The 20,605-nt window shown below is 39.8% G+C and overlaps 2 protein-coding genes across 10 annotated transcripts in view; one reads left to right on the top strand and one right to left on the bottom strand.

The window, feature by feature from the left end:
• The window catches only part of LOC118415612 (glycogen synthase kinase-3 beta-like), a 32,352-nt gene extending 17,551 nt beyond the window's left edge, over positions 1-14,801 (bottom strand). Inside the window, exons 1-4 of one of the 9 annotated variants that reach the window (XM_035820322.1) lie at positions 14,248-14,801; positions 13,923-14,116; positions 5,090-5,173; positions 3,939-3,956 (exon numbers count right to left, since the gene is read on the bottom strand). In XM_035820322.1, the coding sequence (XP_035676215.1) occupies positions 3,939-3,956; positions 5,090-5,173; positions 13,923-14,116; positions 14,248-14,335 (384 nt within the window). In that variant the 5' untranslated portion in view covers positions 14,336-14,801. The remainder of the gene's footprint in view (positions 1-3,938; positions 3,957-5,089; positions 5,174-13,922; positions 14,117-14,247) is intronic. The other 8 variants (XM_035820351.1, XM_035820329.1, XM_035820370.1 and 5 more) reach the window with 8 other exon arrangements.
• Positions 14,802-19,319: 4,518 nt separating this feature from the next.
• The window catches only part of LOC118407868 (kelch-like protein 24), a 3,798-nt gene continuing 2,512 nt past the window's right edge, over positions 19,320-20,605 (top strand). Inside the window, exons 1-2 of the mRNA XM_035808790.1 lie at positions 19,320-20,313; positions 20,463-20,605. Of these exons, the coding sequence (XP_035664683.1) occupies positions 20,495-20,605 (111 nt within the window). The 5' untranslated portion in view covers positions 19,320-20,313; positions 20,463-20,494. The remainder of the gene's footprint in view (positions 20,314-20,462) is intronic.

Raw genomic sequence — 20,605 nt, forward strand, 5'->3', positions numbered from 1 at the left:
TCAACACAATTGTTAATTCAACACAACAGAAATCAATGTTAATACCCAAATCAAAGCAAAACTACAACAATCTGACCAATATCTGTTAGTAACAGCGACAGAAGAAAGTGAGGACAGAACATTTGCAAAAGGTGGACAGGAGAAGTCATCTTGTTTTAACCAATTTCCCTTACACAATATCTTTTCCAATCGAACCTGGCAGCTTGCAATTCTAAAACCTATATTTTAATTGGTTATCTGAACTCTTCCAACATTTGGATTTTTCTAATATCTAACATAACAATAGGTACATGGCTACCCGCTGCTGCAATGATAGGAGTAATTTCCTGTCACAAAAAGTAATTTAAGTCCCTCGGGGTGAATGTATATACCGATCCAAAATAATGAGTACATCAATCTTATAACAATTCTTAAGCCTTAATCAGTATTCTTTGAATAACATCATGTTACAATTTCTGCCTATGATTACTTCAACTATGGAATTAAGACTACCAAATTTCATCTGACTTGCTGCTTAAACGAAACCATTAATTACATCATATGAAATATTAAGATCATGTCTAATCTATTCCATATCACAAACTGATGTCTGGAAAATTTGCATGACTAAAACCCTGGTAATTCACTTTCCCAAGCGTCAGTGTATGACGTCTGTGAAGATGCTCTGGAAATTTTGAACCCTTAGAGAGAAAAACGAAAATGCTACAAATGGCAAAAGGATGACAGCATCAAGGTGGTCACATCCTTTTTTGTACTAGACGTCTGTTCCTATATGCATGTGCCTGTAGTCTCACGTCCAGTACTAATAAAGAATGCAGAATTTCTGGTCCCCAAATCTGCCAAATTCGTCACTCATAACAGAAGCTTTATGTATACTTGTACAGATGATCATAACAGGGTATAATCTACAGTGACCCCTGCAAACCTTTGACCTGTGACCTATCCAGTGAACAGCTGTTGAATGAAACAGGCTGTTTATCCACATATACCATTTCTGCCATTCTGGAGGGGATAGTTGGTTTGTTTTGCACAAAAGTGATCCAGTTACACACAATAAAGCTAAAAGTACATAACCTGAATGGCATGTGTGCTCAATACCACCCAAACAAACAGTACTAGTATTTTTAGAAACAGAAATTTCAATCTGCACATGTAAATGTTTTTTTTAATGGATCAAATTCTTATAACTCTCTGTATGGTTCCTATTACAAACATGTATATATTTCAGGTGAAACAATAAATACAAACCTGTCAATTGCTCTATGTTTTTTTTTGCCGTTTCAAATAGAAAGCTACCATATTTTCAGGACTGAAGTATACACCCCAATCAAATTTCGCATTTGGGGGCTATGGGACTGAAACGAAACATAACCAATGTGAACACATCTTGAACCAGAAAATAAAAGCAAGGAATTCTATACAATGTACTTGGTTAAATCAATTGATGCAATGAAATAAAGTAAGCAACCCGACTTTACATATAATAACTTGCAGAACCTTTTAAATTTGAAAGAGTTTGAAAGGTGCATACTTGAGGAAATACAGTAATGCCTTTTTACCTGCATTAATAAATTGCATTAATGTGAAGAAATTATACAATACGCAATAAGGCAGTTCAAAGCAAATTAATCCTGAGAGGTTCAGTATTTGAATGCATCTATATTTCACAAAGAGCAGTCTGGTGTAACATCTTCAGATAATTTTCCTTCTTTGCACCGAAATTTCAACGCATTTATTGATCAGTCACACGGCTCAGACGCAAATCCACTCAGTAAGTGAATTACACGTCCACTCATGGTCATGTGACTCGTGGGAACCCGGCCAGCAACCAAGCTGCATTTCCGGACTACCTGCGCTGTGCCAACATTTCATGGTTACAGAAGAGGAGAATTTACAACCTCATCCCAGGGCTTGAAATCCTTTCTCCTGTATTACCTGCACCAGACAAATTTTACCTGCACTACTCTGAAGATAAGGAAGAATGGATCATACTTAAACTGTTGAGGAACAATTGCTATCTTTTCTTTTATACTTTAGGAGGTAACAGTGAATGCAGCTAATAATAGTCGACATACACCCGGTGACCTACATCATAGGACATTTATGTATAAAACCCAGTACATGGACCAGTGCAGGTAGACACCAAAAATACCTGCACAGCTCCAATTTTACCTGCACTAACCTGAATATGCACTGGGTATTTCGAGCCCTGTCATCCTGTCTTTAAGGTAAAGGAACTGGTACGTCATCACTTCAGGGGCCGGGACCTTCAGCTTACTTGGAGGTTTACATGTAGCAGGTAGCATGATTCAGTTTATCTGCATGCCCAATCAGGAGTCAGTGCCTCCAGTTATACATTTATTAAGGACATTAAAATCAATCATGAGTCAAGTCCCCTCCTACTTACTCCCATGTTTGAACATTCCCAACATGGCCTGTGAGGGACATACCACTGTGGTGTCTTTGTAATATCAGGCTTAACAGTAACCACAAAACCTGTGCCCAAGAATAGACCTGTATTGTTCTGCTGGATCCCTGACTAAGTGGGATCTACTGCAACAAACACAAACATTTGGCACAAGGCCTGCTCCCAAATCTCTCGTTAAGTTGTTTCCCGAGATTAATGTTCCTATTTCCTTCATTGTACAGCATGTTGAAAAAGTGTTGTTTTTTCCTTAACCAGCATCTAGTCGCTTCTTGAGGTGATCTACATAGGGCTATCCAAATGGGCATCACTAATCCTCAGACCTAGATTTTCATTAGCCTCCCATTCATCATATTACAGTTCAAATGTTTGTACAGGATAAAGCTGTCCCAGAATATGCACAAGCTGTCAAATAAAGAGATGGACAATCTTAAAACAATTCCTTCATTATTTCAGTCTTAGTTCAATATCTGCTGTAGGAATGTTATAAGTAATAGAACAATGGTAATGCGTCACAATAGTGATTCTAATAGGTTTCCATCTGCCTAGGCATTTTTATTAGGAAATGTTTTAATTAAATGCAGTCATACCCGAAATTTCTGTCTATATCATATTTGTATCATATCATATCATATGAAATCTTGACCTTCTCGAACAAAATACTCAAAAGACAAAAAAGTATTTCAAAATATATGCTGGATTCATGTCTACAGAATCTGAACTGTACATTGTATTTGGGGTGGGGGGGTTCTACAAGATGTTACAGGTAGCAGGATATCTATGCAACACTGGTACAGGTGAGCTACAGGTGCTGACAGCAACAGTCACCTGCAAACACAGTTCAGATTCACACATGTAGGGGATGGAACCTGGGAAATACCTGGTCAGGCATGAGGAGGGTCGTAATCATACCTAACATGGCAGGTTTGTATCTCTGGACTTCTAGTGGTGAGTAAATGATTCCTCATTGCAGAAAAAAGGTTAAAAGGTTTTGTTTGATACCCATCAAATCATTGTGGTCTGTTTGAAGATACAAGGATTACACTACCATGTTCAAGGTGGATGAACTGAAATGTTATGTTATGTCTACCATCCACAGGCAAGGCTTCAACAGTTAATAACAAATCCACCATAGTGTGCCATTTACAGAATAAGCTCTACCTGAGGTATATTTTACCTTTCTTCTTAGATGTTTTGAGGAGGGAATAAATTGAAGGATAGTAGGCTGAAAGGGTTAGAAATGAAACAAATGGGGGAGGAAAAGAATGATGGAATGAAAGAGTAAAAACTGGAAAGATACATGTGTGTGTACAAGGAAAGGGGATGGGAACAGAATTTTGGCCTGCCATTTGTTAATCTTATTCACTAAACAATTGTTAGAATTTTACTAAATCCATCCAGTCTCCCTGTCCAACTTGGCAGGTTCCATACCAGTTCCTGAGGTGAGACTGTTTGGATAAAGCTGAGATGCTTATAAATCATGAGCCAACAAAATCTATTAAATTAGACTTACCCTTCTCAGACAGGACAACTGAAAGAAAACAAAACGCATGGGAGTACCATACCAAGTGTGAGTGGAACAAGCATAGGTTGCCATGTGCACCAAGAGCTTTTCTGAACACAAAGTCTATCATTTGGAGTTGCTAATTGGCTTGGAAAGACAGATGTCTTTGTTTTTATAAAATGTGAGTCAAGCTTAAGAGTAGTTCCAGACTTAATCTTCAGGAGCAAGACAGCATTAAAAATCAAAATGGTGATGGGTACCTTTTAAAAAAACAGAAATAAAAAATTGAATGGAAAATGGAAAATACGTTTCAAAGCCATCTTGTCATTCCCATATCATATTCTGGAACAACCACACCTACTATCTATACAACTTACAATCTGCTTGAAACTTCCCAGAGGCAAAATGCATTGAAATAAACTTTCAATATTACAAATTTCAAGTTAAGCATGGCTGGACATGTTACATTCAGTTACATACATGTAGTACACAGATTCCTATCTTTTCATAAGACCAGACAGATTTTTGCAAAATATACTGGTAGAAAACTACTGACTGACTTTTGGAGCACAATTGTGAATCAGACTTTGGTTCAGAAGTGCCAGTTACAAAAGGCAACCTACAGCAATCTAGCTTGGTATAGTGGTGAAAAATGTAAGTGGAAAGTCAGCACAGACAAAAGAGAAAAGGAACTAGAGAAAGGGTTATGCAGCTACATCAGCCTGGCTATTGATATTGACGTTAAGGTTAAGCCTAGAGCGACACATTTACACATACAGCACAGATACACAATGCACATGGCAAAAATCTGCAATTACAGATTTCAGAGGAACATATCACAAGATGGTCTCCATGATATGAGCTGTTAAATGTCACTTCTGATCTCATTAACAGTCTGTCAAGCAGTGCTTTTTATTCATTTCACTGCCAATAGATGCGAGAAATACTTCCCAGGTGCCACTCGACAGAAATGACAGAAATATTTTCAGAAGCTGACGGCAGGGAACGACTTCCATGCACATAATTTGTACATACATCCAGTGTGATAGTTGTCAATGCTGGGCACTTGTAGGCAGAAACAACACCTGCCATAGCAGCAAGCTTTTGCCATTTGCACTGTGGTTCTGACATTCTCCATGCAAGTACACAGAAATACAAACCTTTTCTCCGCTGGAGTAGAAGAAGTATCTAAGCCGCACGATGTTGATGTGTTCCAGTTTCCGCATGATCTGTAATTCCCGGTTCTGTAGAGGGAGAGGAACAAAAAAACTTCAGTCTGACAGGAAATGAAAGGGTTGATCCTGATGGCCAGATAACCTTCAGAAGGCCCATCCCTCACAGTTTAGATCTCCCAAACACTATTCCTTTGGTGAAGATGGGAACAGCAGGATTCCTGCTAATTGACTGAGTCCAAACATGAAGAAAATAAAAACAGCAGTCGGTCCACATCTCCTCAAATTATGATTTTCATATCCCAGCCAGATGCCTCCCCACAACGGAAGTTCCATGCATATGTGAGTCGAGTATTTAACATTAAGCAATATACATGTACCAAATTTCTGACTTTCAATACCATGAAAATTGGTACAGATGGATTTTAGCAATCTTCGATAGGCAAGCAATTAAAATATGCAAGGCTCCAATCAAGCCCGGCACATAGTGATCAACGAATTAGCAATTTCCATCAAAAACAACTAATTCACCAGAAAAATACATGAACAATGCCAATCTTGTACTAGTATTCTTAACCATGTCTTAACTAATTTAAGTCATCAAAATTTAACTAAATTCACCCATGGCACACATCTTCCAAGCAGCTTACAATTAGTTACTGCCTGTGGTAGTATAGGCTTGCTGTACAGATGGACATTCAACCATGGCGTTCATCCGTGTGTCAAATTGTTGTCAAATTGTAATCCTGTGGTTAAAAAAACCCTGGGCTAGACTGTCCAAAGCTTTTAAATAAACTAACAAAAGAAAGATTTTACTGAAACTTTTAGGAAATATGTTTCACCATTTTTAAATGGTTCAGATATCATAGTATTACTATATATAAAACTTCCCACAAGAAAAATGAAGTGGCATCTGTAAAATTTCTACTTGGAAGCATGACTGGACCTACATCAACAATCTTTCGACTAATTACCTGGATTTCCATATCCATGTAATTGGTCGGCTGCTTAGTTGACTAGTAGTTTCAAAGTACATAAAGATAATGATTGCTTACTAAGTTAGTGCATTTGATTGCAGATAATGTGTTTTTGTTCAATCCCTTAAATTGCATAACAAGTTTGCTTGGCAGCTACATGTTTATACATAAGATGTCATAGTCAACCAAATTATGCTGACCATATAAGCATATCAAATCATTTGAATGGTAGTGAAAATAAATAATCAAATACAGCATTAACTTATGTTTATTTGTATTAAACATGCAACAAGCAATTCTTCAGGAATTCAGAATCAATCAGTGTGCAAAATACCCACTTGCACATTGCAACCACTTTTTGCTTGGTGCAACTTACTTCTAAACTCAGGTTGCACAGGGTGCAACTTAGATTTTGAGCCTCAGAACTCGATTTTGTTGTCAATTTACTTGGAAGAAATAAATGGACGAGGCAGCTCCGTTTCATATCAGCCAAACATGTATGTATTCTATTGTACCTTTTTTTTCAGAAATTAGTGAATTGTACTAGGCGGTGCAACTTGAAATTCAGTTGTGCAACCTAGTTTTTGCCCCAGGTTGCACACTGTGCAACCTGGCTCAGAAAAGTATTTTGTACACTGATCAATGGAGTGTTTATCTTCTTGAAAAAAAAAACAAGTAACATTGTATCCCAGATCTCTGGTCATAAGTTACTTTGGAACAGGTGACTTTCATCAAATCAGCTTCCCTGATTGGCTAGGATGGGAACAGCCATGGCTCTAAATGTCTGCCCCTGGCAACCTTCCAACCTCCAGAACACCCCTCCCTCATTACCTGATCCTAACAGTCTTGCACATGACCTACACAATGAGGAAGGACATTTCCAATTCTATTGATTCTACATTAAAGCCGTGGTTGTTTGCTTAGTTGTTTGCAATCGACCTACACGTTGCAGAACACATCGAAGTCAGTATGGAGCCAGGTTGTGTGAGTTTCTAGTATTTCCGTCAGGAAAAAACATCAATATTTGGGGCACTTTCAAACCAAACTATCAGTTCATTTTCTTGTACACTGAATGTAGAATGTCCTGTGAATAACACTGTTCCTGGCTACTTTCTATTTGTTGATTGCACCTTATGCAGTCCTACTGCACGTTCTGAACAATCAATACTTGTGCAAGTACAGAAAGGCTCTCACCCAAGGTTATCACCAAAAACATACAAGATGTTAGCCACCATAACAGTAACAACAGTTTTATCCAACCATTTAACTTCTTTTGGCTGCCACATTTGTTACATGGTATGTACAGTATCACAATGATATTCAACATAAAATGCTTATAAAGTAGATCACATCATCATTCTCATAATATATGGCATAGACATATGGAGACTTTTCTTAAGATCCAGGAAAGATAGGATAATACCATCAATCATAATCATACAGATCAATGGGCTGTTATTTGCTGTTCATTTCAGCTATGGTAGTAATGGGTAAATCAACATATCCCTACCATGTGTAAACCAGTATGCTGGGTAAAATACGACGTAAAACTAAAACAGCCCTATGGCAAAAGATGCTAGGGAAATATTCAAAAAGCGATACTGGTAACACACATCATCAAAAATGAGCATTTCCATATGTACTGATCAACACATAAATCTACAATTAGCACTGGTGAATGGAAGATAACGGGAGCATGAAGATGGACCATGACCATTACCTGAGTGAGTCAGGTTAGATTTCTGAACTCTTGACTAGGATAATACCATCAATCATAATCATACAGATCAATGGGCTGTTATTTGCTGTTCATTTCAGCTATGGTAGTAATGGGTAAATCAACATATCCCTACCATGTGTAAACCAGTATGCTGGGTAAAATACGACGTAAAACTAAAACAGCCCTATGGCAAAAGATGCTAGGGAAATATTCAAAAAGCGATACTGGTAACACACATCATCAAAAATGAGCATTTCCATATGTACTGATCAACACATAAATCTACAATTAGCACTGGTGAATGGAAGATAACGGGAGCATGAAGATGGACCATGACCATTACCTGAGTGAGTCAGGTTAGATTTCTGAACTCTTGACTTGCAAGTTGCATGAGCCAGTAGCTAGACATGCAACTACACTAAAACATTACAGAAAATATACTACATATCATATAACATAACTACACCATAAGCAAAACATGACACAAAATTGAAGAATATTTTAAAGGGCTGACTTGATAAAAAATACTGCATTGTTGAACTAGCTACAGAGATGGAAATTTTTACTATTGTGTCAAAAGTAGACAGTTAAAATAAAATCACATCATTTTCTTGTTTCTTGTTTCATCATGAATTTGGACTACCTGTTGACTTTGGCATCTCAGAGCCATTTTATGTTTTGTGGCTTTGATGTCCTAACGATACTGGCAACAATATTTGCACATCAATCTCATCAAACAGATACAAGCCATGCACAACAAAAACCTACTTCAACAGTGTACATCAAGTTACTTCTTACATTACTATGTTTACACGGTTCTCCCCAAACCATGGAAGAAAGGTGCTGCACCACTTAACTGCTAGCTCAGAACCACTATACTGCTTTTTAAATTCAGAGCATTTTTCCCAAATATCTGGATTATTATGCTAAAATTCATGCTACAATGCCGCTATACTAAAAATTTCTGGGGAGATCCTGCCTCAGTTTGCTGCAGTCTCTCAAATATGTTTAAAACAAACAACATGTTATAACACAACTTCAGGTATAGTTTTCGGTCAGTTAACGTTGCCCAGTGGGTCTCTTTGCTGTTTTACAATAACAGTAATTTTCTTCTTGTTTTCCAAGAAATACAAGGCAGGGCTCGAAGTTAACTATGTCCCGATGTCCCAGGGCCACTAAAATTTAGGCTGGGACAACTGAAAAATCTTTTTGGGACACTTTTGGGACAATAGGAAAATAATCAACGAACCAACATCATGATCTCCCCGCGGCAGGCTTTTAGCTAGCAATGCGTACAGCCGTACAATGTACGGCCTTCGCTAAGAAAATCGCAAAATGTACGCCCTGTTTTTTGGATATACGCCTTTGGTACGCCCTTATTTTCCCCCGGAAACTTCGCTCAAAGTTCAAAATACGCCGATTCCGGCCGCACCGAGCCGCCATTTTGGGTGATTCTACCTCAAGTCTCGCGCAACCTCGCACTCACTCACATCTCGCGAATCGCGAGAGTCGCACCCCATTGGCCATTTCGGCGTGACGTAGCGCGCCCGGGCTCCATTATTGGTGGAATACCTGATATCCCCGCTGTTTTCGCGGGAAAAATCACGCAGGAAAGCGTAAAAACTTTGATTTGTTTACGAAAACTCGTCGAATGCCTGAAGTCATTGGTGATAAGTACATGTATAGGATTGTTTTGGAGGTTTTTTTTGCTTGTTTGTCGGTGGAATGTGGGAAAAACAACAGCTAATGTGACGAAACACTGAATTCGTAGAAAATGTTGAACGGAGGTCGCGATTTTTTCACGGTAACTTGAGATATTACTTTTGTTGCAGTCTTTATCTTTAAAATGTTGATAAATGGATGTTGTTTGTTGAGAAAATTTCGCTTAATTTGCCCTTGGAACACATCTTTTCTGCTTTCAATGAATTAAATGTTTGTACACATTTTTCTGTACTGTGTAAAGTTAAAACGCTGATGTTACAGGCTACAAGTAACTTTTCAGTGCATTTATTTTCAGCTATGTTCTTAACAGAGTAGATACACAAAAGAAATATATGATGTACCTGGCAGTCCTGGCTACACTTTCTCCTCTGTTGGTTTGCAGATTTTCTTGTAGACTTCTTTAGCTTGCTGTTGTTATATATCAGGGCTCGTGACTGCGACTAGATTTGGTCGCATCGCGACCGTAATTTTAATAATGCGCCTATTTTTGAAATGATGGTCGCACGGCGCGCCAATAAAAAATGAGCAAAACATAAAGCTTGCCGGTACGCCGGACCGGTTCTGGACTTGCAAAAACGTTTCGGTTCAGGCAGGCTTTTAGCTAGCCATCCGTACGGGCGTACAATGTACGGCCTTTGCTAAAAAAAGCACAAAATGTACGCCCTGTTTTTTGGATGTACGCCTTTGGTACGCCCTTATTTTCCCCCGAAAACTTCGCTCAAAGTTCAAAATTTGCCGATTCCGCCTTTCACCGAGCCGCCATTTTGATTCTAATTCAAATCTCGCGCAAGTCTCGCAGTAACTCACATCTCGCGAATCGCGAGAGTCGCACCCCATTGGCCATTTCGGCGTGACGTAGCTCGCCCGGCCGCCATTATTGGTGGAATATCTGATATCCCCGCTGTTTTCGCGGGAAAAATCACGCAGGAAAGCTTCGAAAGCGTGTAACTTTGACGAAAACTCATCGAATGCCTAAAGTCCTTGGTGATAAGTACATGTATAGGATTGTTTTGGAGTTTTTTTGTCGGTGGAATGCGGGAAAAACAACAGCTAATAACGATGACAAACTGGGGAGGGGGGCGGTTCGGTGTCGGCACTGAATTCGTAGAAAATGTTGAACGGAGGTCGCGATTTTTTCACGGTTCCTTGAGATATTACTTTTGTTGTAGTCTTTATTTTCAAAAGACTGATAAATGGATGTTGTTTGTTGGAAAAAGTTCGCTTAATTTGCCCTTCGAACACATCTTTTTTGCTATATTTTTTCAACTGAAATAATGAACTGTTTGTACACAGATTTTTCTATATAAGTTAACACTGATGTTACAGGCTACAAGTAAACCTCTAATTTTTAGTGCACCTATTTTCAGCTATATTCTTAACAAAGTAGATACACAAAAGAAATACAAGATGTACCTGACAGTCCTGGCTACACTTTCTCCTCTGTTGGTTTGCAGATTTTCTTGTAGACTTCTTTAGTTTGTTGTTGTTGTATATGTAACAGCAGTCAAGTTTAACCTTTGGCAGTAAGGTAAATTTACTTTCCCTGATTGTATGTATTAACTCATGAAATATTATATTGTAAGAAATCAGTGTTATATTACTTGAAAATGATCTCATGTATTTTCTTGTTTCTTGTTTGGTTACTGCCTTACTGGGTAACACCCCTAATATTCAATGCCATGGATTAAGGTCCGGACTCATTAGGTCTGGACCTGAACCTAAAAGTAAACTCCGGATTCTTATCTGGACCTGAACCTAAACGTGGGTTTATACAATGTATGTAGTAATGGCTGCAGAACTAATCCGCGATTAGAAAAATCAAGCAACACGCCGGCTGATTTGAGCATTCATGAATAAAGGTTCAAACAAGCATTTTGTACAGGATCAATGCTTTTTCTGTTATAATCTATGCAAATACTTAATTCCAGGTTTAAAACATTGATTTATAGGAGTAATACTTTGTATGGCTTAAGACGTTAGCTTGTGCTCCTAACTTTTTGCTGGCGCTCCTAAGTTTTAAGAGTTAGGAGCGCCACGCTCCTAGGGCAAAAAGTTAGTCTGGAGCCCTGTATATGTAACAGTCAAGTTTCACCTTTAGCAGTAAGGTTAATTTACTCTCCCTGATTGTATGTATTAACTCATGAAACATTATATTGTAAGGAATTAGTGTTATATTACTTGAAAATTACCTCATGTATTCTTTAAGCCATACCCACCTCAAATCAAGAACACATACCTCCCATTCTGAGGACAAAAGTGTTGCAGCAAAGACAAAAATTTGGCTATATTCTACTTCAAAATGCAGGAAATAGCATTTCAGAGGCTTTAAATTTCAAAATTTTCCAGGGGAAGATACCCCCGGACCCCCCTACAATGCTCGCGCCTTCGGCGCTCGGCTCCGCCGCGCAGTGCGGAGAGTACAACACATTACAGATGTACACCCTAAAAAAATTCCTAGCTAAAAGCCTGCCCCACGGTTGTCAGGCGTGCGTACTCTGACTTACAGTTGTTGTAATACATAATTTCTGAAAATAGGGTTGGGACAGTCCATCCTCACTTCGGGACAGTTGAAATTTATTTTTGGGACAATGCGGGACAGTAGGGGAAAAAGTTAAGTTTGAGGCCTGCAAGGCATCTAAGGACAGTAAAGATTCTGTTGTTGTTTGATTCCATAGGAACAAAACCATAGTCCGTACCATGTAGATTGTGAACTTCATGTTAGGAAAAATGTGTAATAGGAAAAAGAAACTTTCCTGCACAAGACGTTTCTTATCTTTTGTTTGAAGTAATTTCATTATAAAACATAGGGACTGAAACCCAATTGAGTATAACAGTAACCCCCAGACCAAGTACTGACAAAGTCCAAAGAATCTTGACATTTTGTTTTTTTGACAATTTGTGTAGCTTTACAGCACAATTGTTAACAACACAAGAAATTAAGATGCAGAATTTCCATGGTCAACCCAAGCAGGTCATGCAGAACAGGCACTCTTTCCTTCAAGATTTTTGTGTCACACTTAAAATCAAGATGGTTTCATCCTAAGGAAATGCTATTGTCTGTGCTTGAAATGAACATGTGTAATACTTTTTACCAGACTTCCCAATGGGCATGTTGAGTTAACAGATTGTTCTAAATCATACAAGGTCACTGGATTGGTAGCTTCTTGAATGGGGATTTGGCCAATGGATGAACAAGGACACATGAGAACACTTAAAATATACTCATGGTTTTACATAGGGCCTGAACAGTCCCTACAAGGCACATATAGTATACTTTTACAAAGTGCTAGAGACCATAATGCTTAATGGATTACTCCGATTGAAGGGTATAGTTACAAATCCATTGACATATCTTTATTATCCATTGCAAGTAATATTTTTCATCCATTTACACAAAAAGCTATGCTTATCTTTTTTAACCATTGCTTAATCTTTTTTATTCATGGCACATAAAGGTATGGTTGAGTTATCTTTTTGAAAAGGAATTCTAAAGGTACATAAAAGTGGATTGTGCCTGTACAAATAAGCTGTGGGGCAGTACTATTTGAATCAAAGAAATTGTCTTTGCATTTCCTGTTATTTACCAACATATTTCAGTACATTTGCAGCAAATCAAACCACAAGTAAATAAGAACTAAATGCACCAAGATGTACCACCAACTTGGCACTTTATGTCAGCATAAAAATGAACATGTAGCTAAAACTACTACTAGTGTAGTACTGTACATTAGAGTTATCCACACCAAATCAAGGTGTTCAAAAATGTGCCATTACAATGATTACTACTATATAATCATCAAATACAGTCAGGGCTTCTTAATCACTAGTATGCTTAGACGTGAAATATCAAGCCAAATAATATAATTAAATTAGCTTCACAAAGAAGAGGAGAAAGTTGTCTGTGTGTATCATGTCTCTTGGGAAAACAATTTATGCCACATAAATCCAGGTGGGAAATGGTCAGTCAATGGACATGTTAATAAGTTATAAGTGCCTGTTGAAAATTTGGGGATTTGAGATGTAATGTTCATTTGGAAGATCATGATACTATCTAATACTTACACCAAAAATCTAAAATGGACATTCTTTCTTATGATTCTAGAAACCACATCCGATTTTACTTCTATTTAAAAAATCATCAAAACTGTGATGAATGTCCTTGGCCATTTTTCTCATAATCTACATTTATCGTGCACTAATCGAGTTGCAGTTTTAAAAAAAACATGTTCAGATGCAACATCACCTTGCCAGCATAATTTACTAAATAATTGATCTGGTTAGCATAGTGAATACACAAATAGGGCCAGGAAGATACAGCCCATGACTGACCATGAGAAACCGAGTGATGATTGGTGTTCAGAAACAAAACGTGGGTGTACAGTAAGGTTGATCAGATCGTTACCTTGAATCTCTTGTCCTGCAACACCTTTTTGATGGCCACGAGTTCGCCTGTGTCGCAGAGGCGGGCCTGGTACACCACCCCAAACGACCCATTGCCGATCACTTTGGTGTCCGTGTAGGCCACTTCCTGTGGCCGATCGGGCCCTGCACCAGGAGTTGCTACGACAGTAGTCACCTTGCTGCCATCTTTATCCCCTGGGCAAAACACCAGGGGTAGGTTGTGAGACATGGGCGTGAAAAGATCGAGAGGGGAGGGCGACAAAAATGATCAAATATGGCAGTTGATCCAGAGGGATGGGAGGGAACATGGAGGACAGACTACTTACGGCTGACTTTCACCCCTCCGAAGGATGGTGCTTGGTGCCCTGGCTTGTTACCCTCGGCGAAGGATGTTGTCCGTGGTCTTCCGCTCATAATATCGTCCTTGTTCAAGGTTAGGGTTTACGGAGGGGATCAAATAGATCAAAGAGGATCGTACTGATATTCCAGCTTACATCATATGTGGAGGGGTCCGGAAAAATCAATCAACCCTTTAGGATACAGCACCCGGGAATTCTGGGCGAGATTTTGCCACAAATCTCGGCCATACAACATAGAACACCACAAAATGTTGTCGCTAAAGATCTTAGGGATCTTTCGACGGCAGAAAAGATCCTATCCGATCTTAAATTGGTCGCAAATCGCACAGGAAAGACGAACGTTGTCCCGCTGTTTGGAGCAAGTTTCTCGTTGCCACTTGCTGTCAGCTCGTGATGACATGTGCGCAGCCCGCCCCTTCGGCCTTCGTTGACCAATCAGCGGTGTGGGTTTGTCCTCCGAAGAATCCCGAACACTTCCGGAAGTCCTTCGGAAGGCTCCGGAAGCGTTCGGGGAGCAAAAATTTCAACGAAGTCAATGACGTCATAAAGATTAGCTGTGGAATCTTGGGATATACATCCGGGCACTTCAGACATGGCGGACGTCCTTTGTGATTTGCCACTGAACTTGGTGTTGCGAACTGCTCTGCCCTCTTTTACTGTTTGGCTGTAGGATTGCATTGGTGCCAAGTTATACACAACTGTAGTCAGGATAATACAGAAGATACTGGGTATTTCTCCTAGCTTAAGTTGTAACTGGAAGTCGAACAACTTTTTACCTCCCCCTCCCCCAACATCTTGAGTTGAGCAGCTTTTTTATAGTTTCCAGCAACATTCTTCAATTTTCTTGGTTTAATACAAGCTAGAGAAGCGATTGCTTACATATTATATAGTAGTTAGATTGGCATTTGCAGACCGCTTTCGTGGCTGATTTAAGCTAGTTTATTGTGAATTTGAATGGGCCAAATGGCATTTTACACTGGTTAACGTTTTTCGGTTAAACCGATTCAAATCAGTTTGCCCACAGGTCTGAATGCAAATGCAGCATAATTCAATTTTTCCGGTCATGGGTCACAGGGTCAGCATGCAAAATAAATGCATTTTGCGCTAAGTATACAGTTGTACCCCTAAAATGCAACCCACCATTGCTATAGCCTGGATACGATAGATACTTGAGATCGGGCTGGGGTTTGGTAATCAGGCTACCATTGCTATTGCTCCACTGCTCTACTTCTGATCTGATGGCTGAGTGGTCAACTGAGGATGTGCGACTGTTGCATGATTGCAATCTTAAGGGAAAGAAGTACAGTTGAAACTGAACGACTCTTGGTTGAACAACAAAGAATCAAATTTCAACCACTTTGCTATTCTCCAAGCAGAGGTTGGGTCAATGAGATAATAGTGGCCAGATTTTTACGGGTTTACGAAAAAGGCTGGGCTGTCTACCTGGGCTGTCTACCTGGGCTGGCTATCACGTCAGGCTACTTGGACCTACGAAAGCCCATTGGGACAAAAGCTGTTTTAGCAGTAGGGGTTGTTTGTGCTCAGCGAAGAAGCTGTGTCTGAAGGATCTGTGTGTTATTATGAGAAAGAGCTGTGTGAAGTGGCAGTGTGTGAACGGGCTGTGTGTGAAGCAGCTGTGTTTGAAGGAGCTGTGTATGTTACATAACCCAGAGGCTCTAGGTTCGAATCAGTTGATATGCCACCGATCTTATGCGTTTGGGAAGGGCTCTTAACACGACTTTAATCCCTTCACTCGGGTAGACAAAAGAGTACCTAGCTTCGGTAAGGGCCCTCCCTCAGATAGGGCAAAGAACACACCACACTTACGGAAAAGACTAGGGGCCTTTACTCCCCAATGTAAGTGGTTCAAAACCTTAAGTCCTATGTGTCACTGACGAAGGATAGTGGATTCCATCCGAAACGTCTGACCGTTTCAAAACCATATCCAGTTGCTTGAGTAACTACTTTTTGGCGTATCTTAAGTCCTATGGCCACACCTGGGGTAATTGCTGTCGTATTGAGGTCATCTAAGCAGCACCGAATGGCAGCAGTTCCAGACCCTTGCACTTTAGCAACGCTTTTTTAAAGCTCCTCACAATTCAATTGTCGATCCTAATGTATGGCGCAGAAGCCTGGACCCTGACAGCCACTAAAGAACCTCTCTTGGACGCCTTGGACCAACTAGCCACCAGTATTAAGACTAATCCAATCAGCCCGATAAGTCGTGTTAATAGCCCTTCCCAAGGGTACAAGATCGGTGGCATATCAACTGATTTGAACCCAGAACCTTTGGGTTATGTAACACACACAATAGCTTTACACATAGCTTCTTCATTGAGTACAAGCAACCCCTACTGCTAAAACAGTTTTTGTCCCAATGGGCTTTCGTAGGTCCAAGTAGCCTGACGTGATAGCCAGCCCAGTTAGACAGCCCAGGTAGACAACCCAGGTAGACAGGCCAGCCTTTTCCGTAAACCCGATTTTTACAGGCTCAGTCCCCTCACCTCTGCCTCAGAATGCAACAGATGGTGTTGGTACCCCGCCCTGTGCAGAATCAAAAAATTGTTTTCATTGCACAGGGTTTATATACGCTCATCCGGTACACTGGTTCCGCGATGGCCCCATGCTGCCTCCGTCACTGCCTTTCCACAAGTTTGAGAGCAACGACTTTTTACACATGATAATAGATATTTTCAGAGACATCAGAACATTGAATGGTGCTTCAGAATTACTCTGTCAGTTATGGAGAAAATGATGGAGCAGAACAGATAACAGAACAGATATGCATGTGCATTTCTATACATGCGTTGGTCTGCAGACTGGAAATTTGCACGGCCGCATAGGTATGAATTCCAAACTCCCACCACAGACTTCGCACCTAGTTAAAAATCATCTGTATTTTGTTAGAGTGATAACACTTAAAAGGCTTGATCCTTTCCATTTTGAGGCAGAGGCAAGGGGAACAAGCCGGTAAAAATCATGACCATTACTTAATCTCCCCGACCCTACCTCTGCTTGGAGAATACCTATTTGCACCATGGTTGCAGTTTCGACTAGTCATATTGTCCAGATCAGGTCTTAACATATCTGAGATTTGAATGTAGGTCAAGAAAATGTTATTTGACTCTGAATGGAATATTATATAGTCTTCTTTAAGTTAATAGATTGTCATAGGTTATAACAATCTAGACTAACTGTACCAACATCAGCAAAAAGAACCCTTGAATCTATGACCATTGTTTGTCCTTTTTGAACATTGACATGAGCATTGGTTAAACTTTGAATATCTTAATAATATATTATATGGCCACTCCATCAACATGACAACATTTGTTTGACTTGACAAGTACACTATGTACTTTCTTCTGCTGCAATGACTACTAGTACTTGTATGTCAATGTCAATTGCTGCTGTTGTAGATTTGTAATATGTTCAATTCATATAGAAATTTACAGTACATTTATATCTGCCTCATCTCCTTCTTGTACATCATATCAGCAATTCTTTTTTCCACTTCTGCACAAATAAACATTTGTGTAGAGGTGGAAAACCTCAGCATATAACTGCTCATCTTGTCAAACTAATGCAATAATTTACCCACCTATCATCAAAACATAATTGTCTTAGTTTGTGCAGGTTCGTACCTGTAGCTACTGGTACTGGTCTACTTGTCACAAATATGAGGTCCCCATCATTTATCATTTAGGTAGTGTATTGTAGATATGGTTAAAATTACTGAAATCAAAATGAATTATAATTGCCTCTCCCATTAATACATACTTTGCACGTATCAGTTCAAAGTTATTCAGGTTATAACATTTCCTGATGACTCAATATTCTTGTTGACCCAGGTCACATGAATATGGCGTTCCTGTCACCTTCACCAAATATACATTTTTTGCAAAAACCTGGATGTCGATCTGCATACAACAGTAATGACATGTAGAAAAAATCTGTTGAACTGATTTTTTTCCAACCTAGGCCAAAGTAAGTCAATTTTATTGATGACATCAGCGTGCCGCGTGACATTAGTTTTCGCATGAGTTTAGAAAGAAAAAAAAGAAACTGTTGCTTCTTTGGGGATCGGCAACATGTTGAAGACGTACCAAAATGGGCAAATATGTTGTGTTGTTGCGCTTGTAGAAGTGATACTAGTGAGGTAGCCATGACTGTATCCAGAAGTGAAACTCGTTGGAAAGTGGAATGACTAGCTCATGACTAGCTCAGCTAACTTAGTAAGGCACGATCTACACACAGTTTTTCCCGATACCGACAGCTTTTTTTCATCGTCTAGGGAAAATTTCTCCCGAAAGGTCCGGACCATTCGTACGATACCTTACCGATAGCTTAGCAGGGGTCCCCGACTGCTTCGCGCGCGTGTAGATGCTTCCCGACTTCGGGAAGGCTCATTAGCATATAACGCCATTTGGAAAATCGCGCTAGATACGTTCTAGATCCCTCCCGACATCTCCACAGATATCGGTAAAAACTGTGTGTAGATTTCAATACCAGTCTAACACACACAAGTGTCGCTTTTACTACACCAGTGTACTTGATTACAGGAATGAATGCCTTGTTTGTTGTCTGTGATGCCATGTTTGGTCATTTCAATTTTTGTCGCAACATTTATGGTGTCTATTTTGAAAATTTAGGCGTCTTACTCATCTTGTTTTTTCGCCCTATCTCATAGTTTTGGGGTCAGCAGAGGATGTCATCCATAAAATTTACTTGCTGTGGCCTTACATATATGTCAAAATCATGCTACTTGCATTATACGTTCGTATATCTTATAACTAGATTTAAACGACTACTCAGTGTACCTCTCTTAAATGAAACTGTGTTTTGACTAGATGACATCCAAACGATTAATGTCTCCCTGCCCGCTATGGTAAGGTTACTCTGGGGCGCGGGGCAGGAATGTCAGTGCGCCACAAGAGCTACTATTGCTAGTGACTGTCAGGGAGCAAGTCTGTGTACATGAAAACACATCAAACGTAAGTTTTGCCATATAGACGTATGGATATAACTGCTCTGTCACAATAACACAAAGATCATGTCTTAATACGTTAAAGACTTTCCAGCGGCAAAGCGCACTCAAGGTCGAGAAATGAGTCGACCCTACGAAACCAGCGACGGATGGGGAGGGGTGGATGCTGTCTGAGACTGAATGTAACTGTGGCATTGGCGTCATGGTATGACGTTTTCAGCTGACCTTGTTTTTTGTCAGTTACAGAGTGTCTATCCATAAGGTAAGGAGGAACAGGCCGGTCGCGATCAGGTCAATGACCCATGACCTTCAGTTGAGTCATCGTCACTCAGACTTACAAAGTCTACTATGCTGTTAAAGTCATACATGCATGTTGAACCTCAAGCACTAGCTAGATTAGTCTTTACCAGAATAGTAATAGGGGAATTTGGCTAAGTTAGGAATAAAAGTCTAGTAGGAGAACTGACCGGCCGGGATAGTCACTACAAAGGCTGACTGACTGTAGCGGACCAGGCTACATAACATTGTGGGACAAAAGTGTGATACATACACAATTATGGTTTTTTTTCTCACCTTGTGCGTAACATTATTTCCTGCGGTTATCGAAACAACCTAAGATATATCGGAACAAGTTTCAGTTTGTCATGATATAAAAATGATTGCACAACATCATTACGAAGAACGCTAACATATTAGTCATATGATAGGGGTGCCATATCATTAAAGCATGACGACGCACGAGTGTACTATTTATGGTAAAGTTACATGCAGAACTGGTAAAATAAGAAACGAAATTTTTTCATCATCGGACGATCTTCGGAAAATACGACGAGCGTAGCTCTCCGTACAGCGGCTCACTCACTCTCCATACTATGTATATCTAATATGTTATAATGAATTCTCGCAACGTTGTTTTCACCATTTCCTTCGTCTATAACAATCCGTCTGTTTCTTTCGGGTACAAGTACAAGTAATTGCCGCCCGCCTCAGTGTGTGCAAAAAAACGCTGTGATGACGATGATGATGATGATGATGAAGTACTGCTGGTTTGTTGAGAATCATCACATTCTTTTACTTAGTTTACCTCCAACAAAACCTTTGGACTATGTTATCTTTAGTCTTCATGGTGATGTGACAGTCTGTAAGGATCTTCCCTGAGCAGCGTTGTGACAAACTTATGGCATATCTCCTTTAGACCCTTAGCGGACGCTGACAGACTTGACGGAGATGTCCGCTGCAGAGGAAGGTACCGGAACTGTCCGCTCACAGGAGTTCTACGAGCCGTTTCACGCCGAGAAGATCCTGGCGGGCTTGAATGAGCTGCGGGCCGACGGGAAC

The sequence above is a fragment of the Branchiostoma floridae genome, chromosome 1 (assembly GCF_000003815.2).
Source record: "Branchiostoma floridae strain S238N-H82 chromosome 1, Bfl_VNyyK, whole genome shotgun sequence".
NCBI classification, from domain to species: Eukaryota; Metazoa; Chordata; class Leptocardii; order Amphioxiformes; family Branchiostomatidae; genus Branchiostoma; species Branchiostoma floridae.